Source organism: Haemorhous mexicanus, chromosome Z (assembly GCF_027477595.1).
Source record: "Haemorhous mexicanus isolate bHaeMex1 chromosome Z, bHaeMex1.pri, whole genome shotgun sequence".
Lineage (NCBI taxonomy): Eukaryota > Metazoa > Chordata > Aves > Passeriformes > Fringillidae > Haemorhous > Haemorhous mexicanus.
Window position 1 is genome coordinate 69,793,451 of NC_082381.1, and position 26,761 is coordinate 69,820,211.

At 35.5% G+C, this 26,761-nt stretch overlaps 2 protein-coding genes across 11 annotated transcripts in view; both read right to left on the bottom strand.

The window, feature by feature from the left end:
• The window catches only part of IPO11 (importin 11), a 78,432-nt gene that overhangs the window by 13,312 nt on the left and 38,359 nt on the right, over nucleotides 1–26,761 (bottom strand). For all 10 annotated transcript variants that reach the window (XM_059836400.1, XM_059836393.1, XM_059836396.1 and 7 more), the window contains 8 exons: nucleotides 26,490–26,603; nucleotides 25,120–25,235; nucleotides 23,604–23,680; nucleotides 18,686–18,765; nucleotides 18,018–18,098; nucleotides 15,571–15,666; nucleotides 13,943–14,056; nucleotides 12,928–13,049 (listed from right to left, as the gene is read on the bottom strand). In XM_059836400.1, coding sequence (XP_059692383.1) covers nucleotides 12,928–13,049; nucleotides 13,943–14,056; nucleotides 15,571–15,666; nucleotides 18,018–18,098; nucleotides 18,686–18,765; nucleotides 23,604–23,680; nucleotides 25,120–25,235; nucleotides 26,490–26,603 — 800 coding nt within the window. The remainder of the gene's footprint in view (nucleotides 1–12,927; nucleotides 13,050–13,942; nucleotides 14,057–15,570; nucleotides 15,667–18,017; nucleotides 18,099–18,685; nucleotides 18,766–23,603; nucleotides 23,681–25,119; nucleotides 25,236–26,489; nucleotides 26,604–26,761) is intronic.
• LRRC70 (leucine rich repeat containing 70) lies at nucleotides 112–12,878 on the bottom strand. Its single transcript, XM_059836404.1, has 2 exons — nucleotides 3,289–12,878; nucleotides 112–2,794 (listed from the first exon to the last, which is right to left on the bottom strand). The coding sequence occupies exon 2, from the start codon at nucleotides 2,754–2,756 to the stop codon at nucleotides 858–860; it is 1,899 nt and encodes a 632-aa protein (XP_059692387.1). The 5' UTR covers nucleotides 2,757–2,794; nucleotides 3,289–12,878; the 3' UTR covers nucleotides 112–857.

Below are 26,761 nucleotides of genomic sequence, written 5' to 3' on the forward strand. Positions count from 1 at the left end.
TGTAAATGTTTTCAGCCATTAATTTACCCTTATGTACTTACAGTGTAATGTATTTCTTCAATTTGTACCTCTTATGTAGCTAAAAAGTCCCTAAAATTAATACTACATAGATGACACAGGTGATGATCTTTTATTGACAATAATTAACCAGCTCTATTACTTTAGACATAATAACTTTGGTCACTACACTTTGGTAAATTTCAACAGCTCCAGTTTGGGGTACTTCATAAAATGACACAGATACACACTAACAAAAAAGTCACTTTAATATATTCATTATACAGACTGAACACACAACTTTGTATATTACAATATGCTACAGATATGAAGAGAATTTGTATAGTTTGAAATTTTTCTCTTATTCGAGAGTTTGAACATCCTAACTGTAAATGTGCTTTTTTCCCTGTGCTTTATTTAACAGAGGAAGAGTAGAAACTCTATTACAATAAATACATGAAACACTCTTTTCTGATTCTCCAAGATTTCTTGGCTTTGTGATCCTACTATGTTTTGCTAGCTGCACAATAGCTATGGAATTTCCATAGGAACTTACATCATTAAGTACAGCAAAATAAATTAAAGTGTACTTTATACTGCATGTATACTTGAGCATAGGTGAATGATTACTGAGGTCTGAGGTTAATAAACTTATCCATGTTAGACTGAAATGACATATAATGAAATAATCAAACTTCAAAACATTCAGTAAGCAAATGCTGATGCAGAAACCAAATTGTGCCATTTGGCACAGTTCTATTAAGCAGCTGATTTTAATTCGTGGAAGTATTTTTACAGAATTGAGTTCTTGATTTCTTGACCTTTCATATCACAGTTAACACCAAATAAATTGAGATAAATTACAATGATGAATGTTCGAACAAGATGACCTGTGCCTGACTTTCTGATACTGTTCGCTTGAGCAGCCTTATTTGGTCCAGTTCTGAATGTTCCACTGATTTCCGAGTTAGAGACTGCACTGAGTCAGTTATGTTGTATCTGCCAGGCTGATAAAAGCCATAATATTCTATACTCTTTTCCCCTGAGTTTTCCAGCACCTTTAGTTTTTGCCTAAACTGAATAATTTTGCAGGTTAAGAACAGGATAACAGCACAAGCCAGAATGAAAAAGGCTAGTAAAATATCAAAAGCTTGATTCAGCTTTTCAACCTGTTGTGTACAAATCATGCTTGTTTTTAATGATACAGGAGCAGGATCTGTTGTAAACAACCATTCTTCTTCTACATTTCTATTAGTAGGTATAATTTTTGCTGGAATTTGCACTGGTAATGTAGATAACACTGTAGCTGCCTGTGATGGCACTTCAACAGCATATGCCTGATAAGGCAAGGGGGTAGAAGATGTAGCTGCAGTTCCCTCCCAGAAACCAATATACTTAGTTTCTGCAGTGACAAACTGTTCCAATGTGTTGTGCCTTTTCCCTTTATGCCAAGCCATCAGCAGAGTGGTAGTGCTGTGATGCACCCCAACAGATCCCAGACTTGGGGCAGAGCCTAGGCTGGCAGCGGGTCCAATGCAGTTTGAAAACCGAGCCCATTTCATATAATGCAAAGGTCTACCACGCATACTCTGAGGATGCTGACAGTGGATTTTTGCAGAAACGGAAGATGATGCTAGCCAATTAAGTAATGCAAGCATTTTGCAGCTGCAGTTCCAAGGATTAGAATGTACCTGCAGATGAGTTAAAGATACTAAGGGCTTGAGCACTTCAGGTTGTAGCTCTGTGATATTATTAAAAGCTAAATTGAGTACTTTGAGTGACTGCCCCATTTTTTCAAAGGTACCATTGCCAATACTGGTTATTTTATTTCTGTCTAGCTGTAGGTACATTAAATTGTTCAATGAGGTAAAAGTGCTGGAATTTATATTTTCTAAATCATTATAACTTAAGATTAGCTGGCTAAGGTTGTTTAATCCAAAAAATCCATTTACAACAACACATTTTAGCTTGACATTTTTCAAAGACAGATATTTAAGCTTATTAAGTCCCTTAAATGCAAAAGGCTGAATTGATCCAATGGGATTGTGAGACAAAGACAGTCTTTCAAGATTTTTGAGCCTTCCAATAGCATTTGATGGCACTAGTGGTAAGTTGTTACCTTCAAGAAACAAATATGCAAGATTTTCAAGATGATGAAATGCTGCATCTGATATCCGTGAAATCTTATTATTTGCTAAGTTTAGTGTTTGGAGACTTATCATTCCCCAGAAAGTCCCACTTCCAAGGACACTGAGACGATTTCTTTGAAGTGTTAAATATCTAACAGAAAGAAGATCACTAAATAATCCTCTGGGAAGAAAAGCTATTTGATTATTCTGAAGGTATAAATAATGAAGATTGGAAAGGCCTTCAAAGATTCCTGGATCCAGGCGTTTAATATGATTGCTATTTAGATGCAAGTAGCACAGTTTGGGAAGTTCCAAAAAAGCTTTTGGGTGCACATACAAAATACTGGCATTATCCATGTAGAGTGCAGCAAGCTTCAGAAAGCCTCTTAGATCATTTGGAGAGACATGTGATATATTATTCCCACTGAGGTAAACAAGAATTGTTGTTTTAGGAAGGTTCCAAGGGATGCTCGAAAGCCCTGCATTACGACAGCTAACTTGTCTCCCTGTGCAGAGCTGACAAGCAGATGGACAGCCAAAAGCCTCCTTCTGGAGCAGCAACAAAAGAAAACAATTAAATATATACAGGAATGCTCCTGGGCAGGGTGAAGAACTTTGCAGAACACACATATCCCTGTCTTTGGCCTTCTTACTCCTCTCTGACTTCACTAGTAGAGATAAAAAGAAGTGTATAAATATTATTAATTCAAATAGATTTATTATATATATTAATTATTAACAATTATTTGAATCTATGTGTACAGTCATAAAAATATTAGCACTATCCTCAAAATTGGTATTTTACATATTCTTTCATGCCAAAGAAGCAGTTTAGAACTCCAACTTACTAAATGGACTTTATTGCAAAAGATTTTTCAAAGTAAATGCGTAATTACATAAATATACCACTAACATAGCCAGAAAATATTTAACTGGCTGTAGCAAAAAAGTATCAAAGCTGCCAAAATAACAGCTCCTATTAATTTAAAAATACTATATATTCTCTACTTATAGTTAACCATCACTAAGAAATGTTTCAAAATCATTCAAGTAGACATGTCAACCGTAAATAAGTTACATTTTACTGGCAGATCACTTACAATATGAATTTAACTTTTATAAAGCTGAGTTACATTTTAAAAAAATGGAAGCATTTCCTTACCCCAAATCTGAAGTTCATTATTTCTGTTATTTTGCTGTTTGCAGTCCACTAGGCTATGTTATAAGCTGGCCAACTACATTCATCTGTGAAACCTTTGCAAAGGCAGTACTGCTGTTTACTACAGCACTATGGTTTTTGCCCCAGGGTTTGCAACAGTTTGCTCAGGAAACTAAGAAAGAAGTGCCTGAAGTCAGGTTGCCATGGATACAGGAAACCCTGGGACAGGAAGCCATTTTATCTGTGCTTCAGAAGTATTGTTAAAAAGGAAATCTCAATGATTTGTTTCTAGAAAACCAAGAACTATCTTAGTCTGTAACTGCTTAGTTTTGTTGTTTGAGATTTTTTTGTTCTTTTTCTGTTTTGCCTTTTTTTTTTTTTTTTAATCCACTGATTTAACTAGGAGAGCTTAAAAGAGTATTATCTGAGGTCTAACTTTCAGAATAAAGCACAACTATTTGTAACAGCACTATTGCATTACCTGTAACTCCCTTATCTCTCAGCCATAACCTGAAATGCTTTGTTAAATTGGTAGCAACACTTACACCGTTCACTGTCTACAGAGCCAAACTGCTGCCACATGCACACATTCCAGCGGTCTGGACGAGAGGGAAAAGAAACACACTGTGGAGGGAAGAGCCCAGTGTCTCCGGCCCTGTGACAAGGCACAACCTGCCAGCAACCCCAGAGAAACCTATGAAATCTAAGGACATGAGACCCACATGATGTGGCACTAAGCTGCTATGTACTTGAATTTCCGACCTGGCTTTGTTAAGTCTCACTTTAGGCCACTCTTTTAAAACCAAATTTATCCACAGAGGACTATGAGATGGTTTCCGGCTCTGAGAGCCACACCTTTCATGCACAGCTTTCGTTTCCTGCAGTGTCCCCTGTGCAGAAAAAGACTACATGAGCTATAAATATCCCCCAGCTTAAGGACCAGAGATTACACCCTCAGTTTATCCATCACAGGCAAGAAATACTTGCAAAGCTCAGTCACATCAAAGGGGGAAAGGAGAGATTAAGCCCACAAATAGCAACATAACTAAAACTCCATGATTTTACTTCAACAAGACCTTCTGCTCAGCAAAAGAAAGATGACAAAGGCCCTCAGTAGCCATAGCCAAAAAAGAGGTGCAACGGCAGGAGAATCAAGTTCCTTCAGCTACCATGATCTCACACACGAAGTGTGAGTTCACATAAGGGGTGAAACGTAACCCAGATGTCTTTGTCTATATAATCCAATCTGAAATGCAGGACACACATGAGAAAGGGAAGCAGAATATACAAGGACATGCTTTTGAAGAAGCTTTCTTCCAAATACCTAGTCTAAAATAAGAAATAAGTAAGTAAAATTGGTCCATGGGCCATTTTAGACAAAGCCTGTAAATCAGTTACAACCCAGAATAGGAAGTGCATTTGTTTCTTTTTTTCTGAGACCAACAGATCAATAGGAAAACTAATTCTTCTTCAGATTTGAATATTCATTTTCACATTTATATTTTTTCACAGTATTTAACATAATTGTTGACATTGAGAAAAGTAAAATAAAATGTCATGCCATTTACTTAAAGGGAAAACACCATACAGTCCACAGGAACTATGGTGAAGCATCCTGGGGGACAGAACAGTAAGAGAAACGGAAAAAGACTGTCAATAGAGTCAGGTAAGGGGAAAATCAGAGACATGCTGGAAACTGACTTCAAACAGGAAATTATCTTCTACCTAGACTTCACTGCCTATAGTCCCTTTATATTGAAACCTATATTTGTAAAAAAAAAAAAAAAATCAAACAAAAAAAATTATTCTTCCAAGGTGTGCTGTATGGAACAACCCTTTATAGCTACAAGAAGAAAGACAAATTAAACAAAAAAAAAGTTTTAAAAGGCAAATGTTCATACAGCTCTCTTTTTGGAAAATGTCAGAAGGAACACATCTTGAAAAACTAAAGCAATTAATGAAGCTCTACGGTATATCAGATAGCACGAAAATTTAGAGGAACCAGTAGAGCAGTGACCAGATAAAAGAAAGCTGATGACCAGTAACTAATTGGCTAAATGTCTCTGTGGTCTTGCACTGAAAGTATCTTATGAATATTCTCAAAATTTTTGCTTAGCTTTAACCCTAGCTCCACTGTGGTTCTGACAACACTGAGGACTCTTCTGATGATTGAATCCAATGCCCAAAACAGGGAAAAAAAAATCTTAATCCAGATCATGGCTCCTTCCATTCTGCACTAGGAATTCTAGAGAAGTCCTGCTTTACACTTTGTCAACACTGCACCTGAAGGCCTGCAGATCTGATTGCAATATATTTTAGAGTTATTATTTCATTAATACTGCATATTGTTAAAGGATCTGAAAGCAGTATCTGTTAAGAATAACCACATAAATGATACATTCTGAGGGAAACCACAAAAAGGCTGGGTGGGATACATGTGTAACTTGGATCAGCATTTGACAAAGTGGCTTATACTTAAACAATAAAATCCATTACTTTTTGAAAACTGTACATAAAACCCCAGGAAACACTAACAAGCTTAGGCTGCTCTCATATTTAATTCACTGCAAATTTTCTTCTTCAGAGAGAAAACTACTAGGTTTGTACTTGAATACAGTTTCACATGGTAAGAGAGAAAATTATTTTTGAACCCACAAGTGAATTCTATCTTAATATACTAATATTGATGAAGTTACTAATGCTATGGGCTTTTTAAATTAAAATCTAGTTCAACTATGACTCCTTGTAAATATAAGCATGAAGCCTGAGTAACAGCAATTTGTCAAATTGTGCATAAAATGACAGGTCACAGTAATTGAAAGAACATACAAGCACTTCACCCATGTTACATTAAAGCAAATATAATGAATATTAGGTGGCACAAACTAGTCCAAATCCCACTTACATACAGCAGAAAATATGCAATAAGTTCAAAAACAACTCTACAGTCAATTTCTGAGAAGGGATTTCATTCTCATAATTACGACAAAATTCTGTTAAAGCCCACAAATGAGGACAAACAATTTTTAGCACTGTAATTATTTGTTTAAGCTTATAAGAGAAACTATTCATTGCCCTCCAATTATGTATTTACCAACCATCTGCTCTTGCAGGGCTTCCTTCCTTCTATTTTTATTCTCCACAAGTAGGCTACTGTACAACTTTATTTTTTCAAATCCCTACTTCCATCTGCCCACATCATCTGTAGATATGACCCCAAATCAAAGCAATTCAGAAACTAAGCTACTGCTTAGGTAGCACAGGCATCAACATTTAATTAACATCCAGTAGGCAGGTCAACTCGTGACACCTTATTAACTTACCAGATCCCCAAACACTTTTCTGTTTTTCTTATTATTTAGTTTACCAAAACATTTCTCATTGTCTCAAATATTGCAGATTTCTTCTAGTATTTAATGTTTCCGCTTCAGTAATAATCCTGACTAGATGCTCCATTTACTGAAAACTTCTCTTGAACAGCGTGAAAACAACAAAATTATTTTTCCCATGGAGGATATGAAAATAATTTTCCATTCCATTAACCTAATTTGACCTTAGATTCCAGTAAAATAATATGACAGAAAGCTCTCATGAAACTAAAAGCTCACTTTGAGCAATTAGTTTATTCTCTTTATTCAGAAATCTAAGTCTTCTATGGAGCAAGCACTAAAAGTTTGCAAACAAAACAGTAATATAAAAAAGGTTGGCCATGAATGTAACATGCAAATGTGATATACTGATAATAACACTACAGCTTTAGCCTTTACTTTTCACTGCTATATTTAGCAATTCTGTTCAAACTATAAAAGCATTCATGTACTCAATATGAATGCAATTCAAACCAAAAGGTCCAAAGAACTCAAATTAATTTCTCAAATTTCAACTTCTAGAAATTTAATCAAAACTAAACTCAATTCCAAAACCATATTCTGCCTGCTAATTTAGGAGACAGGATGGGCATACACTTGGCATTAACAACTGATAGCTCCAAATATTCAACAGAGAAAACTTGAACAGTTCCTAACAACTACTCCAGAGAATACCCACACACCAAATACAAAAGCTATTTCTTAAAAATACAAGCTTTCTTTATATTTGGTCATTTTTTTGATATCAAAACCTGATGTTTTGTTTTAAACACTCCACTTTCTTATTAAATTGTTTGAATATGAAACATTTTTCAAGACAGTACTTATTTGGAGAAAGTCTTGTATTGACATGGGTTGTGGCTTTATCACTTACGGTATCTTATCATAATAGTCTGGTACTGTTAAAGAAAGTCACTGAAAAATCTCAGCTACTCTCTGTCAGTCTCAAATTTCACAGAGTATAGCACAGAGAGATAAGCAGACATACCAAAACAGCTCAAACAAACACAGGTGCAAAAACAGCTGTAAATCTATGTAACAAAAGTAAAAAAAAAATCCCCAAACCCAAAACAATCTTGGAATATTTACACATTTTTAGTAATATGCTACACTTCAGTCACTACTTGTCTAGTATCTAATTTGCAAACATGTAAACCATACTTGGCAGGGTTTAAAGGAAGCTAGTTAGTCCATTACCTTTTGCTTTTATATAATTAAAATCTTAAATTTTAGGGTAAATGGTAATTAAAGTAGTTTTAGGAAAGACTTCTGAAATATTTTATATAGACCATAAACAAAACCAAGCTATCAGCAGCAACCAAACCCTTATGACTGTAGTTTATTTTTTTCCAGCAGTTTAGGTGCAATTATTTCTTGCTGACATAATTTCTTACTCTCGCTTGGTACATTTTTCCTTGAAATCAAGGCTTAAGGGTGTTAGGGGAAAAGATTATATGCTTCTGACCAGTCCACACTAGCTATCAAAGGTAGGAGAAGAATTGATGAAGACTGTGAACAAGGAAAGTTTAATGAGTGCATCCTTTTGCCAATGCCATAATGTGACGTGCAATTAAAGAAGTTGGCAGTGCTCTGTGTAACCTTCTGAATTATGCAGACTCTGATAGTCAGACTAAGACCAAAGCCACATTTTTCACTCTTATCATTAAAATTGCACCATTACCTGTCAGGCAAGCTAAATAAATCCATGGCCAAACACTGATGACAACATCAAAATCATAATTTCAAGAGCTCCTTAAAATGCTAATAGTCTATTAGAGGTAGTCCTTTAACTAGAGGGATTTAAAAAACAGAGGGGAAGATAAAATAGCTTCAGAGTATCATCCCTATAAAGAAAGGAGGATATACAAGTAATTATGTAAGAAATTCTAACTTTATAAATGAGGACAACTATCCTGAGGAGAACATGACATTTTATTAGGCACTTTCTTGCCATTTAACTAACATTACATATAGACAACTTTTTAGAGGAAAATTAAAATTTCTAACTGAGTAATTTTAACAAATGACAGAGGCAAAACTCTATATTAATCTAATGAAGAATTATAATTGCATACTGTAAGTGCTTACACTCACAAAATGCCACTTATCTAACTGGCAGAACTCATGCTGACTGACATATCAGACTTGATACACAATGAGAAAAAGCAGACATTCATTTACATAATGACTAGAAACCTGGGGAACCTCTTAACCCCTTCCCCACAATACACAAATATACTTAACTCAAAGGGATAAAATGAAAACTACTCATGTACCAGAAACTAAAATGAAGAAAGATAAATTAAAATAATTCATATTTTAAGCTCAGTAAAGTCTCCTCTACTTCAGAATGGTACCACTCTACACAGGTAGTTCCACCAAAAATGGGCCTACCCTCAAGAAACACAATTTGTGGCCTGTTTTGGAAAGCACTGACTGAGTAAAAGTAAACATGACAATCTCCCATTCAAGAGTGACAGACAGTGGAAATAACACTCATCTGAAGAAGGGGAGTGCTTAGCTTTTAACACGGTGTCGAAAGCTACCTGTGGGTACAGTCAGGCACCACCCCAAACAAGGCTGATCATTGACACTATAATCCTTCCAAAATCTGTTTCCATTTTCTTATTAGAGAATAAATGTTCCTATCACCCTTTAGCATCTTTCAGTGTTGTGTTCCACTAAAATACACACAACTGTAGGAATAAAAAAGATATCTACTTGCTAAATAAATCATTAAAGCTTTCAATATCCCCAAAGAAGGACATTCCAAAACACTGCAATACTGACATTATACTGCAGTAAGCAAGCTAACTATTTCCAGATAGATAGATAAATAGATAGATATGGGTAAGAGAAGGGGTCATAGTACTGTTTTAACCACTTAGGCATCAGGAACTACAAAGGATACTGAAGAGCTCAAAATACAGAACCCTAGATAGTGGTGGAGGCCCATACATTTTCCACAACAGATAGGTAGAACGCTGCTAGTGACCATATTCACTAGGCACCAATTTAGGGACCAAGGGCACATCTAATAAAACTCAATTCAGCCCTGAAGAGTACTCTTGCAGTTGTATGTTCCCAAACAAGCCATTAAGGTTGCAGACAAGCACAAATATGACCGAATACAATAGCAGGAACATCATGATGTGTGAATTTACTTATCCAGGTTGCTGCCACACTTCAAGTCTCACACTCCAGCTTAAATACAATTTTCCACCAAAAAACTTCAAGTCCTTGTGTGTTTTTCAAAAAGCGTTCCTGTTAGAGCTACTGTGTGTCTATCCACACTTTCCTCATGTACTTAACATGGAGATAGTCACTCCACAAGTGCATCCTTACTGCCTGAATGTTACTGGTCCCCATTGTTATATACAACAGTTTAAAGACAGAAGTTTTCAACCTATTTTATGAAATAGTAAAATTTTTAATAAATTAATGAAAATGCACATGGATGGATGAGTGACAAACAGGCAGTAAGAATACAAAATACAGAAAGTATTGCCAATGCATGTATCTGTCAAGCACCAAAAAACATGCTAACATTAACTGGCCGCACTTGGATAGCAAAAGCAGACAATTATATAGCATTTAATTTGGGCAAACCCCTAAGTAATACCAGGAAATTACTGTTCCGTGAAAAGGTGCTGCAACACACTAATCAGGAAAGTAGCAGTTATTGTTCTTTTTTTAATATGAATTTCTAACCAGTAACACAATGTGCAGCTGTGGGAAGATAAACAGGATGCTAGATCGAAGGACATGCATACATGATTAAAATGCAGCACTACTGTTGATACCAAAAGCATGCCATTACATTTATCTCTGGATGGTACTGCCTAGATTAGAAAATTAGTGTGGTTAACAATTTGTCACTTCATAACCTGCTTAGTCAAACTAGTCAGCCCAAGAGCCACTGTTAACAGCTGCTCTGCAGTGAATCCTGTCTTATCTGTTTTAAAATCCTTCACTCATGACACTGTCAGAGGTGCTGTACTTGAAACAGAAAATTATTTGTGTCAAACTGATTTTAAATTAATAATGATAGAACCTACCTTTTACCTTCCCCTAAAACAAAGGAAGTTCAGAGTTCCACATACTTGTAATAGAGAAACAAAATTTATGAAGCAATACTATAGAGAGTTTGCACAGAGAATAAAAACGGTCACTGTTTAAAACTTTCCCCAACATTTTATCCATGAAACAACTCTGAGGGAAGAAGGAGAACACGTTACCTTCATTTTTCCCCCACTGTTTTTGTCTACTACCTCTTTCCTCTCTAAAATAAACCAGTGCTTCAGCTATAGACTAGAGAAAGCAACTGGCAAAAGGAAAAAAATTCTCAGAAAGTGTTAGACACAGCACAGATGCCTGTCTTCCTTTTAGCAGAACCTTGAAAATCTGAGCTTGGTACCAATTTGGTACTAATCCTGACCACCACAGAGCAGCAAGCTGTGGGAAGAATCTCACTCTCACCTTGGCCTTCCCAAGACAGCCCATCAGCCATCCACAGAGGACACAATTCTGTTCTGCCTCTGCAGTTGAGAAATCCTGAACTTACCTTGGATATCCAAAGTAAAATCTAATCAGGAAACTGGTTAGTGAGGCATTCCAACAGGAAAAATTACTACAGCTTTTCTTGAAAAGACAGTAATCCAAACATTTCGTTTAAATACCATATTCCATTTAAAACATTTTTTTGCTTCAACTGTGCAAATGAACTTGCACAAGAAGCCTGCAGATACAGGACACAACAAGTATGTGTAGTATAATCCCTGAGATACAGCAAAAACAGGGTGACTCACATTGTTCTTGTAAAAGAAACAATCAGTTGACAGAATCCATTTCACACACAATGTCTGAAGCTAAGTCTGGCAGTCTATCAATTGTATAAGTGAAATTTTCATGCCCTTTACATAAATACATCCACTAAAGAGAGACTTTTTATTTGAGAAGTAGCTTTCTTAAATGATATGGGTAACTGAAAAATAAAGCTGTCATTTGCAGAAGATTTTATTAAGTTAAGGACTGCCAGAAATAATTGGCTTTTACAGCAGGAAATCTGGAGCAGCTGAACATAGTTCAAAATAACATGGTTATCTAAAGGAATTTATATTTTTCCTTCCTCTCTTTAACAGAAACTTCACAGGAGGACAGATGTAGTTCAGTACGTTAAATTTTAGCTAACACCTCCTTAAAAAGATTTCAAATATACTTATAAACAACACAATGCTGTTACATTTACTGGGGGAAAAAACCTCTCAAAGCAGCTGCTTGGTTCACCTTTAGCTAGACAGTTATCCTGACTATCCATGTAAACAAAAAAAAAGGAAAATTTCTGCGCATATAAAAAGCTATGAAGCCTCTAAGTTCCACATAAGTGTTCCCCGATTTTTTTATTAGATAGTGACTACACAGACTACAGCTTTGACAGATACTTTATACTCGACAGATACTAACGTAGCTTTTAGGATTTGGGAGCAACATCTAAATTCTCAACAGACAATAGAACAGACAAGACTGTTCAGGAAACCCAGCAGACTAAATGTAAACTCATGCAGTCTTGTCTTCCGGAATGTCAAACAGATAAAAATAATCTGAAGGTGACTACGGACTGAAGTCTCACCTAAGCGTGTTATACATGACTTCTAGTCTTGACAGCTTAGAAGTCTGTGTATTCCACATTTTCATTTGAAACTTTCATTTACTCAGTATATCCAGCAACGACGATGGCTACTGAAAGGATAATAGTAAAATCTCCTTGCTATAAAACCTATAGTGCAAAAACTTTCACAGAAACAACACAGTTTTCCATAGCAACTCTTTCTTACATTCAATGTCATAAAGGAGAAAACCAGAATGAAAGTTCAGATCACCTATAACAGGAAAGAAAACTGAACACTGTTCCCTGGAAAGGACACCAAAATAGTACATGTCAACTAAAGCAACTACTTAATCACAGATGAGAGAAGCAAAGAGTTCTAAGTTAATATGAGAACCAACAATAAAATCTGCACTGCTGGTTCCTCACTTTAAATAAATGACATTCCTATGAAATGGAAGAAAGGTTACTGTAATGCTTATGAAACCAAATAAGTTAATATAATGTAGCATGAAAGTTCTATCTTTTAAAAATTTCTCTTGGGGGAGAAAAACAAGCAAATAAAACTATTTCTATTAGAATATTTAGCTGCAGAATTGTGAAATACTTTAAAAACAATTCTAAGGGCCTTTGAAGCATTCTTATTTAAGATACTGTACATTTGCTTACCTATTCAAAGATGGCAGAAGAGAAAGCAATGCCAAAGCAGAAAGTTTTCTTCTTTCTGGCTGAGTGATGTTATCCATCCGATCAACCCACATTTCAATCATGTTACCAAGAATTTGGTCCAGCTGCATTGGGAAACACATTGTTCTTTTTCAGTTAGAAGTACATCAGTGTGTTTAGAAAATAACTTACTTTAACTTTTCGAGCAAATGAATACATTTTTAGTCTTGGAAAGACACTACACAACTGTATACCTGACAGAAGTAACAAGCAACTAGTACTTTTAAAATTTTCTATGACAATGCTTCTAGGCCCTGAACCCTCCATACCGTTAGCTGTAACCTAGATGCTTGAATGCATTTCATTTATGGAGAGGGAACTAATTCAGGACAGCAAATTATTCCATTTCTCCAAAACAGTCTCATAGAAACAAAGCAGACTTATTCAGCTTTATCTACACAGTGACAAATTTAAAAAAAAGACTTGTCATTATCTGTTTGAAAACTGTATTATACCCCAGAAAAGCAAATTTCACTGAAAGAATAATAGAATGCTTGTAGCAAAAGACCCTCAGTAACTTCACCAGTGAAACTGAAGCACACTGAATTTGATACTCCAGAAATGCAGAGGAGAATCATTAGACTATTCTCCATGCTGCAAGATCCATCAAGATGGCACAGGGAAAGAAATTCTCACCCTACAATTGTGTGTGACCTAAGGGAGTTTACATGGCTAATTGTGGGATGCAGCAGGAAGAGAATTTAGGGACTCTATAAAAATTTTAACGGGACGTTCTAAGTAATTACGGGAACATGTAAAAGTTGTAACACGCTGTTCAGGGAAAGAAGAGGAGGAGGGAGCAGAGTCCCTTTTCAAGATTAACTGGGCAGGAACAAGCATGGATAATAGAGGGAAATGTTTATTCAGGTCAAAAAAAAGCAAGACTTTCCTATGTAATACAGTTGAAATACCAAGACACAAAAAACTCAAAAGGACAAAAAAGGACAATAAACCTTACCTCCTGACCCAATTCACATGCCATCTGGCTCAAAAGTAATGAAAAAAATCTTGCATTTTGTAGCAGAACTCTACCCATGATCCCCAGATAAGTAGACATCACCACTGGGTACCTCTGAAATGAAAATAAACCAAAACAAAAGGTGCTTAGTGTAAGTAAAAGAAAAATATTTGGCACACACAGCAGCAGTATGTGGAAAATACTGGAAAATACTTGCATGCATCCCTTATGTATTTCACTAAATTTTAAATTATAAATTGCAGTTTAAGAGCCTCTAGGAACAGAAGACTGAGTGAGCAATCTTTATCAGAGCTCTCAGTTCTTACAATATGAAAGCTACGTCAATTTCATCCAAACAGCCAAGACAACTTGCAAGGTGATTTTACTTTAAATTTTAAAATCTGTATCTTAAGGAACTAACAGTTTATTGTACTGTTAAAATATTACTTTTGAAGTTCATTATGGTTCCAAGTTACTGCTTACAACTTCAGTAAAATTAAGAACACTTAGTAATTCTGAAGTTGTTACTTTTTTCAGATAGAAGCTATAACACATTTGCCAAAAACTAATCTGCAGGTGTCTCAAAATTAACTGGATAGAGTAGTAAGATTCACTAGTTTATTATCTTTGGTTATTACTTTTAAAAGAAGCTATGGATTTTTTCATATTAAATTCAGGACATAATATAACTGTGTTTTGTAAAATAGCCTACTTGAAAAACAAAATGCCAACATTTACCTGAAAATTCTAACCCAGAGTTATACATTCTGAATAGGGTATAATGAATTCATTAGTCTTAAATCAGAGCACATTTTAAATATCCACTATCTTTGTGCTTTGAACAGCAAAAAGTACTTTGCTATATAGTATTACTTGGCTTAAACTTTGAAATCTTATTCCACTCAGAAACTGCAGCTACTTATTGACATTTGAAAGTCTTCAACCGAGAAAAAAGCAAAGGTTTTGATCAAAGAAGTCCAGAAGCTTGAAGTATTCCACCCACTGATTTCTGCTACAAACTGAAAGGTTCAACACAGTTAAAGCATATTTGATTTTACTCATTTTCATCCAACACAGAAGTTTATTGAAATCAAAGAGAGAAAATAGAGAAGTTATGACATGTAAGCCAGCAAAATCTTAAAGACTATCTCACACAAATCATTCTCACACCCTTCAGTTCTTCATATTAGATGAGCCAATTAGGAAAAGAAGATCAAGTTGATCTTCTCCTGCTTCAGTTTGTTTTTCTCTCATCAAGGTACAATTAAAAAGGAACAGTATGTGTCTTTAAAAAAAAACCAACAAAAAACTCCATCACCAACTAAGGGTTACACTAGGCCTAATGTTATAGCTCTTAAAAATGTTAATAGTTAAGGAACGGTGGAACAGCAGAATTAAATTTGTGCTATTTTATTCAAACAAACACTACATGACAAAACAAGTGCTGGACAGGTTGTTTTTTCTTGCGCAACTGTGTTACCTTTAAAGATTTTTAAACTAGATGTGAACAATTGATCAGATGCTCTTAAAACAAGAGAAAATACAACACCAATATGAAAAAACTGGAGATAATGGAAGGTACTTTCATTTTCCAAAGGAAAAGTGGAGAGTAGTTAAGAAACTCTTACCTCCCCATCTATAATCCCCCTGAATACTGATGGCAGAAGGGGTTGAAACATTTGAGGACCCAACACAGGGTTGACTTTTAGGACATTTTCTACAACCTTAAGAACAAGAGCAAATTAGACCATTAGCAAAGTACATTCGTAAATCTTAACCAAAGCTTTGAACCCATGTGTACTGGTTTATACATATACACATATACCAGGATGCTTACCATTAAATACCAGCAAATCCCAGATTGCTGAAACTATATTCTAGTAAAATATTCTGCAAACCTGATTTGCATAAATGCACCTGGTGAAAGCTGACAGGCCAACGAAACCCACCTAGCCAAGCACCTCATAAGCCTCCCCATGTTGCAGGCAAAGTTGATAAGGTGGTTTGGAAAAAGGGACTTTGTTATGGTTCCAGGAAAAGCAGTAGATTGAGGTGGTTGGCAGGGTGAAGTACCAGCAGTTCAGGGTGTATTTCCATAGCTTTGTCATGTCATTTTTGAGAAACCGCTGATTAGAACATACCAGCTCTTTGCAGGTGTGCTCTCAGAGGTGCTATTCTGGGTACCTTGCTCTGGTTCCCAATAACTCTTTACCCTTTGTTTTTCAGCTCCCTTTTCCCCTCCATGTGCTGTTCCCTGAAGTAACTTGTTTTCCTGCCTTCTTCCATTTTTCTTGTGCCCAGATGTTTGTGCTCTACCCTTGTACCAAGAGAGATGTGAAGAGGCTGTGAGAATTATGGGCTGAGGGCTCCCCACTCCTTCTTCCAGGTAAAGAAAGTGACGCCACATGCACAAACACACTGATGTGTTTATAAAGCACATAAAGGTATCATAAATGTACCACATCTAAACACTTAGTCTCCATTTACTTCCACCTCAGAGGAATTTCAACAAGGACCAAGTCTTCTGTGCTCTTGACCAAACTCTCCTAAATATTTTTTCTCCATTTTGAACCTTGCTCCCAATAGTTTCATTTAATACTCTCTTTTTTGCACTGAGTAAAGTGTTAAGCAGTTGACTTTTCTCAATGCCTCTCAATTTTGTAGACCTTTATTATGCAGATGTATAAAAGAGGCTTATTATGTTTACCTTTACAGAGATAAACATAACTTTTCCCCCACTCATCTTTCTGGGTACTGGAAATTTTGGTCATCCCCTTTATTCCTTGCACAAAACCTTGTATTGTCAGTGTCAAGATAATTAGAAAATCAAGTCACATCAAGCCTCAGCAATCTTGCAACAAATTGTCTTATCAGTCCAAATTAGTATTTTTCAACCTTATTAATTTAATTACTGCTCTAATGTCTATTTACAATCCAGCCAAAGCTGTTTGAATGAAACTATTTCATAGAACACCCCCGGGTGCTTCTGTTCCCAATGCTTATCTATATTTTGGGTTTTTTTGTTTAACAATTCAGCATAGTGAAGCCTGACAAAACTTTTGCTTTTTCTAAAAATATTTACAAGGATGATAGCTCAGTTATCCCTCTGGAATAAAGACGGCATTACTACGAAAGTGTTCCAAGTATACTAGACAAATCTTGCAGCAAGGCCACACTGGGACCCAAGCAAATTAATGATTCTGTACTAGCAGTATTTTTAGAAATCTGATTAAAACTGCTGCATAAAACATTTGCTCAACTACAGACTTTAAATAATATCACTGAATAGACTGGATTTGACATTTTAAATTTCAGAACTAGAGGCCTTAAACTCCTCACAGAAGTAACTACAAACAGGGGAGAATATGAAATTCACCAGTTGTTTTCTGTCCTGGATTCTGGAACCAGCTATGCAATCACCCAAAGAGACAGCTGGGATCCAATTTATATACCCCATCACATTTACAATTAAATTAATTCAAGTCCAAGTTTTCATAAACAACACAGAGCCCCCTGTAAGAGCAACCACTGGAAATGTTAATAGTACTGTACTACACCTACACTGTAGTACTGTACTACTACTCAGTTATATTTCAAGGTATACTCCAACTTTATTTCCTGAAATTCTTCAAAAGACACATTCGAATTACTGTCATTAGTATTTCAAAAGCTTATGAATTCCACAACACCATTTTAAGGCTGTGTGAAAATAAAAATTTCTGGTGCTTTGAAAAAACTTTAGCAACTTTAAGCAGCTATGGCCATTACAGCAGCAACTTATGCCAAAGGCAAACAAAGACTGAACTCTGTGTCTGGTACAAATGGAAGTATCACAAAGGAATTTCATGGAGACCACATACATACAACATTCAATAAAGATAGGAGAAGTTTGTTCTACACTGACTAGGTTTGCTCTATATTCACTTCAAGTAAGTAGTTAAACCACCACTGATGGTTTAACTCCAATGTCAAATTCTGGTAAATACATTGGTTTCTTCTACATGTTCTAAATTCTACTTGAAAACATTATGTGTACAGAGCTGAGTCTCTGGATATTATTTTCATTATACTCCACCTTTAAAACTTGAACTTGACCTTCAATAGTTATGTCCTTCAAAAGTTCACAAAATGACCGACATAAGTCAGCAGCATACATCTGAAATAAAATGAAAAAGAAGGTATTATGCAATGCATTTTATATATTGGTATATATTTCAAAACCAAATTCCTTAGGGCTTTCATATGCCTAAAGACCCAGTTTCTCTTCAAAGATCGTATCTGCTACAATGTTCATCATTCTAAACTAATTAAAATCTAATCCAACCATTTTGTTGAATTTTTAACATTGCAGGACATCTAAACAATCAATCTCAAAGAATTTTCTAATGAAGAAGGTGTGACAACAAGGCATAATATCTTGTTCAACTCCTGCTAGCATGTATATTCATAATTTTAATCTGGTAGGATAATAAGAGTAACTATTATTGCCCAACATAGAACCATTCAGATATCAAACTACTAAATCAATCTGCAAAGCATTAATTCTAAATAATAATATTTCTCAAATCTGAGTGTCCACCGTGCACCATACAGAGCTAACATTAGAACAGTATGCTTGTATACACATACACGAATAAGAGAATAAATGTTTGTGTGTATGGTATGCTCCAAGACAAGAGAAGAAACAGTTTGCCAGTAAGGAATTGAGGTGGCAATAAGGATCTTTATATAATGGTAACATACCTGCAAAAATTCAGATGAAGATAAGAAAATATAAGCATTGATGATCTTAAAGCAATTTTTGAGATTTTCTGAACTTAGCTCTGGAAAAAAAAAGAAATCACAATTCAGAACCTGATCACTAAACTGAAGTACAACCAAGATGTTTTCCTTCTGAAAGTCTTTTCCTCTCACAGCTTGTAGTGCCAGGTGCCAACAAACAGAAAAAAGATCTTAGATCCAGTGCCAATCAGGCTCTCTCTCTCTGCAGAGGCAATTACAGATGTGGGATGACAGCTCTCATGCTCAAATGAAAGCACAAGAAATCCTATGACCTCAAAAGCCAATGCTAACTAAATACGAAAAACAAACCAAAGTCAGGTTTTGGATGTAATACTGGGTTAAGAAGATACTAAAGACTGAATAAATGAAACGTACTTTAGAGACTCGCAATTACAGATAAATGGTCTCTCTCACACTGAGTCAGTAAATGCTGAGCAAAAAGAATGAAATAAAGATTGCAGTTCTGCTCTTGTGACCCAGATTCCACATCAAATGGCATTGAGCTGACACACACTGAGCTGTAGGGCATAGCTTGAGTATTTCAGTAAAGAAAGCATACCCGCCTAAGAGATAAAAACACACAGAGGAAGATATACAGCAGCAGCTTGAAGAGAGAAAAAGATATACCCTCAGGCACTACCTGTAAGACTGTTTAAGGGGAAAAAAAAAATCACTCTGGAACATGTATAAGCAGAACTCACAGCAAAATAAAAAGTTTCAAAGTTTCATATGGATGTTGATACTAGTGCAGAAAGTCCACATTGTGTAAAAAGACAGAAGACCAAAAAACTTAAAAGGGATAAATTTCCTTAAAATCAGTTTGGGAGACAAACTATTCTTGGTAAAAGAATTGGACCTCAGTTCCATCACCTTTAATATATCCAATAAAAACTATTATGGAGAAGCAACAGGAAAATATTTTAACATGATTTTTAAATAAAATTCCTTTACCAGATGGAACAAGCATCTGGCTAAGACTTCATGTGCCTCCCACGGCTTAGATGAAAGCAGTTGTATCAAAGTGTGGCTTACACCTAGTGATATTTATATATTAAAACTTCTACCAAAAACAGTTATCACCATGACTATGGCTGCTTTTCCATTATAACATCTGTATAGTTCTGGGGAGGTTCAGCAGATTTTCTTTTTTACCCCACCCACTGGGTAGAACATTAATGTTCTTCCATTTGATATGGCCATAAGGCAGCTTTGCATTCATGCGTATGTTCATATGTCAGTACTCAGACAGGTCATATCTTGTAATCATTTATTATGAGTATTTTTGTCCCTTGACTTGAAAAGAGGTCACCTATCAATCCAATATGCTCATCAAAAGATTCCAAGATATCTGTGAGTTTAGTTTTAGTAGCATATTACTGGAGTTACACATTGAGTTCTACTTAGAGGTCTGCATTTGTGTTTCTCTCTTTAGTAGACAGAATAATATTTAAAGTTTCAGACACTGAAGCAAGTAGATAAATTCTAAATAAATGGTCATATAAACACAAAGTACTACTAAGTTTTCCATAACTCCCCATTTTGTGATAACTAATCAAAGGTAGTAAGATGTGTGTAGCAAAAATTGTACTTTAGGTCAAAATGAAAACAGGTATGACAGATGCAATGGAAATGACAGAATCTCCATCACTCAAACACAGCTCAATGTTTAGCAAAATTTTCTGGAAAGATCTCAGGTAGAACTAACTACATTTAGAAGCTAATTATACATCAATTCTCTTGCCAGGATTTTCTGAATCAAACATTTTTCTGAATTCATTAATATGCTCCTTTGAGATTTGTTTGGCTCAGAGGAGTTAGACCAGTTCCAGTAACCTGGTTTTTGCCAGTACCTTTATAAATACAGCACATGCACATTAAACCTGACGCTTCTCAGAACAGGTTATGTCTAGATTGTGACCATAGTCCCAGCCTGAAATTATATCAGATTCAACTGCCATTTTAAGCAGCCTCAGCGCAGAAACACTTCCATCCTAAGACAATTAATGCATTTCTCCATTCCACATTACTCAATACATTGCAAGAGATGTATTAAAGAGACTGTGCAATTCCTCTTCAACAGAGTTTAAACAGTAGCCGCAGTGCTGAACTGGAAACCAAGTATGACAATTATGCTGTGAGTAATTATTGTACATCAGTGACAGCACCATAATCTTTGAAGATTATGGTCACTTATGCAAGTGAAATCAAGCCTTCATATCAAATGCAACATTCTGCTCCTGAAGGCAAATCTAATTGACTTGTCCCACTTTCAACAACAGTAATATCCTGAAATGGGTACAAAAAGATATTTTCATAACGACAATTATATCTGGAAGTGAACAACTACATATTATTTTCAGATTAGTTAAAAAGGAAAATCAAAACATATATATAAATATCTTTCCCTTTCAAGTTCAAAAATCTCACACATGAATTCTTCTTTCCCTCCCCTCCAGCTCTTCTACTTTGCCCACGTTCACCTCTGACATATCTTCTGAATGACTTACACGCTTATATAGAAGCTAAGCACACCAGCAAAATAGTTACACTACCTGTATATCACAGTAATTCCACTCAGTAAAAATAAATGCAGAAAACAAAGGTCAGGAGGTTATAATTCCTTATATGGTACTTTCAAGAACTAATTTTCTGGAGCATCTTGTTGCTAGTTCTCCACATTATAACACAAGACATAAGCATGGTAGTTACCCATTCAGAACTTCCCTTCATCTCATCTATCCTTTGACTTTTACTTTGATGACTTCGGACTGAATTGAAACCAGTCTTGGAGAGATTATCTTTTTTTTGCCTTATCTCAGACACTTAAGGCACACAAGACTTTGCAATTTTGACTTCTCACCTTGTTCTGACAACTACATCACCATGCTAAGAAGGACAGAAGAGTCTGACTTTATGTGCTGGAAGTTTCAGCTGAATATTGCTACTGGTGTACTAGAAAAACTCTGCTACAGGTTTAAGTCTGAGCAGTTATTTAATTAACTAGCACTGTTGACCATCAGTGATCAATATGTTTTCTTTTGCAAGATGCTGCGTGGTAAACTGTACTGTTGCACTTGATTTAAGTGAAGAAGCTCTTTTTCAAGTGTCCTGAATGAAGTAGCTCCCTGATGGGTGACAGATGGCGGCACTGTACTTGCTTTCTAACTACCATGTTTTAAAATAAGGTTAGCATTAAACCAAAATTCCAGCTCTATTTAAGCATCATAACACCATGGCTATGTCATGTGGAAGCTGTCTAGTCAGATTCTCCTGATGTAAACAGATTGGATTTGTAAGCAAAGAGCATATCAGAATGGTTTCCACTAAGTGGAAAAATGTGCATCATTTTGTAGCAATCAAAATTTTTGACGAACATGACACTCAGAAACAGTTTTTCAGAAATATGCTCAGGAAGTGAAGTAGTACAGAAGCCTACAGGGTGATTACACATCATCTACTGTGTTTCACTCCCAATACTGATTAAAAAAAAGTTTGATATAAGCATGTTTGAAGGCTCATCCTAAGGAAACCCTACCCAGCTTAACTGTACTACTTACTCTACCAGCATCATGCAGCTTTCATTTTTCAGAATAAATAATTTCTCGAGAATGTATTTTTTTCCAAAGGAGATCATCACTATTCTCCAGGATCCATTCATAAAACAAGGAAATCATTACAAGTGGAGAATATTCCAGAGTACCTCCACCTTTTCTAAGAGTATGCCAGGGTTTCCATTTCTACTCATCTCTACTCTGAAAAGTATCATGTGAGGACTGGGGGGAAAATATCAGTAGCAAACAAATAAGCCACAAATACCAAGTACTTCTGAATTTAAGTCAAGCAGATTAGCAGTGTGAAAAACCATGAAAATCACAGCCATTCATGCAGTGCAGGGTTCCTGCAGCAGACACCACCTCAGATTGACACAGAACAAGAAGGCAGAAGGGGAGGTTGTAGTTATGGATCATCACAACAGTCATCAGGACTCAGCAGCCAATGAATTTTAGTGGTAGCTGTGGAGTATTTAACCATAAAGCCATTACTACTAAACAGAGCAGTTTTGTCATTAGAGACCTTGTACAAGGGAAAATAACAGAAGACATCATCCACCTACGTATCATGACTTTATACTGACCAGTAGAAAAAGAATAAAATATTAAGTCCTGAAAATAATTATCAATTAAAAAGCTAACTTCTGTAAATCTGTGAACACATTTCTCTAAAAAAATGAACCCATTTGCTGTATTAGTGTTGAAACCTCGAAAGCACAGCTAAAGATCTAAACACAAACATACTAACAAAATTAAACCACAAATTTTTTACACTCCCTTTAATTATGAAGCAAAAGTACTTGAAATATCAGTATTTCCTAAGCACTGAATCCTATTTCTCATTACTAAGTTTGTATTTTGCCAAAAAACTGCTGTTTTTTCATTTCAGTGCTTGACCCAAATGTTTATAGACATATTTAGGCAGTTTGAAAACATCCTACATTGTTATTAACTGGATAAGGGAAAAGCTAATAACTTTATTCTAGTTGTAAGCAGAACAGGCAAGTATTCCATATAATTAATATCAGTAACACTTGGCATATTTGGTGCTCAATTTCAGAAACTTCTTAAAATAACCTCTGAAATTATAACTTTCTCTGAAATTTGTCTTATCTTTCATGCACACCAGCTCCACTTGGTTAAAAAAAAAAAAGGCAAGTAGATCATAAATATTAAAAAATATGAGAAAGACAATAAAAACCTATTCCTCAATTTTTGTTACAATTCTGCAAGATCCCTTAGTACCTACAACCACACGAGCATTGCTTAGTTCATGAACAACAAGCAGCACGAAAAAAACCCTGAAATTTTATTAGTGAAAGACTTACCAAGAAGGGCAGACATATTCTGAAATATTCTCAGGAGTTCTGGTGTAAGACATGGACTATTCTCCAACGTCACTAACCTAAGAACAGATCAAGCAAAATATTTCAGATGATGTATGAGTAACATTGAGCAATTATTTTGACAGATGTAAATATTTTAACTCTGAGTATCCATCTATGTTATCAAAAAAGTGTAACAATTACCCAGAAGCATACTTAAAGCAGAGCAATAGTCCTCACAATACACTCATTAGTATAGGCACAGGGCTTGCCAAGGTAGGAAAACAAAAAAAACCATGATACTGTCTTTTTATAAAGACAACATAAGCACTGAAATGCAACAGTGAGAATGTCTAAGTAGCCAGCCAGGTTATTTGGAGTAGGTGGGTAGAGAGGGATGTTTACAGTGCAAGGACAACACATGTGTTCTAAACCTAAACGGAGAAGCTGTGATGGACCAGCTCACATGTTTACATTTTTTTTAAGTCCCAAATGAGGCATTATCTTACATTGTTTATAACAATTTAAAATTCCTGAGATTTGAAAACAGTAGTTATAAATTAAGCTTGCATTTAAAGCCCCAGCAACAAATTCCATTTTCTCCTAGATCTTAGGCATGGGATTACCACATTTAAGTAACATGTCTGGTTATGTGAAATATCTTATTTGTTTTCCTGCTCTTGGTTCAGGAAGCCCTCAGTCCTAACTGTCCCTGCCAGTTGTCCGGATTTCTCTGATGCTCTAAGACATGTAAGAATATCATTCTTCTGTATAGACATCAGAAGAGCAACCTCAAGATCAGTACCATTAAGAAGATAAAAAAGCTCTGAACTGATACATGTAAAAGGTCCCAATTCTATATTTTGAGACACTCTTGCACTTTTACTTGCTGCCACCAGCATTATAAATCTTAGCTTTGCTGCGTATATGAACAGAGCATTTGTAGGTTAAATATTTCTAACTGAAATCCTCTTTTATAATTCAGATCAAAGGAATGGCTCACTATTTCAAGACAAACCCTATGTATTCCTATTCTTCAGTATTCGGTCCCCTCTTACAGCATCAGCTGCACCAGAAACAAATAAATCGGGTTCACGGCAAACTGAGCACAGTGTCACTTCAGTCACCAAACAGTCTGAGATACAGAAAGTAACTTCTACATTTTATCCTTGTAATTATGACATCTCTTCCTGCAACCAGCTCTGATTCACTGGCTCACTGCTCTCCCTAAGTCAAGCACACCAAATTGTTAAATTAACACACACATTATAGTGAGTCTAGACCTTTTGTCCTGCTACAGAATGTTATATTCAGTATCAACTGCCAAAAATGAATAATAGACAAAACACAACTAAAAAGAGCTCAGTATACAAATTTCCTAAACTCCTGTCTTCTGAGAAAAGGTATGATATAGGTGATGTCAAGGTAAGGTAACAAGAACATATCAAATTTAATATTCAAAGCTTTTTACAACATTTTTTTTCTTCTGGGGATAGAAAAATAAACAAAACATTCTTACCACAGCTCTAAACCATCTTCTAGAAGATAGACATGTGGAGGCTGAGAAACATCTGTACTTAGCTGGATAACTGGAAGTAGAAAAGGGTAGAGATTTTTGCTGTCTGCTCCCAGTCCCTACAAAATAAGTAAAAAATGTAAAATATGTCAAAAGCCTTAAATAAAGCATTTCAAAAATAGCATGGAAAATATCTACGCTGCTGTTACATTCACATGTAAACATGCATTCAAGAAATCAAAGGTTGGACTTGCTTCCATTTCATATAACAATAAAATAGTCCAATATTCCTAAGCTTTTTCTCAACATGTCTTGAGAACATTTTTTTTTTTTGAAAACAATCCAGTTACCAATAGCCTGCAAGAAAAAAATATAAAGAACATACATTCTTAAAAACATTCATTGGTCATTTTCTTTCTTGGAGAGGTCATGGGTTTAACAAATACCAAATAACTAAAAGCTGAATGTTCTACAGGTCAAGAAAAAAATTACTCTTTGGTTCTTATCATTTACAAAATCATTTGAAATATTCTAATATTCAGGAGAAGGGTTTGTTTTCATAGCTACCTAAAGATTCACAGGCTGATGACAGTGATTCAGTTTCTAAATGATCCATGAGACTTGTGAACAATGAAGAGTAAAGTGGGAACAACTGCCAATTACTGAACAGCATTACAAAGTTTCATAATATTACTACTCAAGAGAACTGAGGCTAGTCGAATGCTGAGCTTGCATAATTCCTATATTTTGATAATGGAAAACTTAAAATTATTTGATATTTTTAAACTGCAGCTTGTTTGAGCATTTATCTACTTACTTAAACAAACCTGCCTTAAAAGAAAAAGATTTTTCTACAAATCTGTCTCATCTTTTTGTGTCTACCTACACCAAGAGATACACCTTTTGTAAAAAAATACTCATATTTTAGTCTCCACAGGGGATTAAAGAAGAATTTCCACAATTTGTTTATGATAAAAATCTATTTTCTCTTCCTTTTAAGTTATGCCACTTCGGAAAGAACCTTTATTTCTCCTTTCATAATAATATTTGTTATTTTCCTTTCACTTTCTCTCCACTTTTAACCTCTGCAATACCATCCTTTTAAGTCAAGCATTTCCACAAGTTCAAGACTGCATATTAAGTCTGTTCCTGTACAGACACTGTCGCAGGAGCACTTCTCTTGGTCTCTGCTAGTCCTACTACATTTTCTTTGAGATGCAGTAGGGGTTGGAGAAGGTAGTGTGGCCTACAGTCTGTATTAAAGAAGTAGCTAATACTACAGATTCTGCAGGCAATATAACCCCATGCTGTTTCATCATTAAGAAAGAACTGTAGGAAGTACTGACAATATTTGTGTGACTCAGATTCCTTACCTGGACAAGATGGATTAGAGTGGTTAGAATGGCACATCGTAGCATATTGTGCTCCTCACTCTGCTTCCAAAGCAGTGGTAAATACTGAACCAAACATCCCACATATGGTCGTATCTGAAGTTCAGAACACAAACTGGTTTCTTAATATGTGAAACAAGACTAATAATTTATCCCAAGCATAGCTTCTGAGAAATATAGGAGCTGGTTTTGTCTCAGTAAAACCACAGAGTTTGCTTAAATCTTTCTAAAACACTGTATTCTTTACTCTGTGG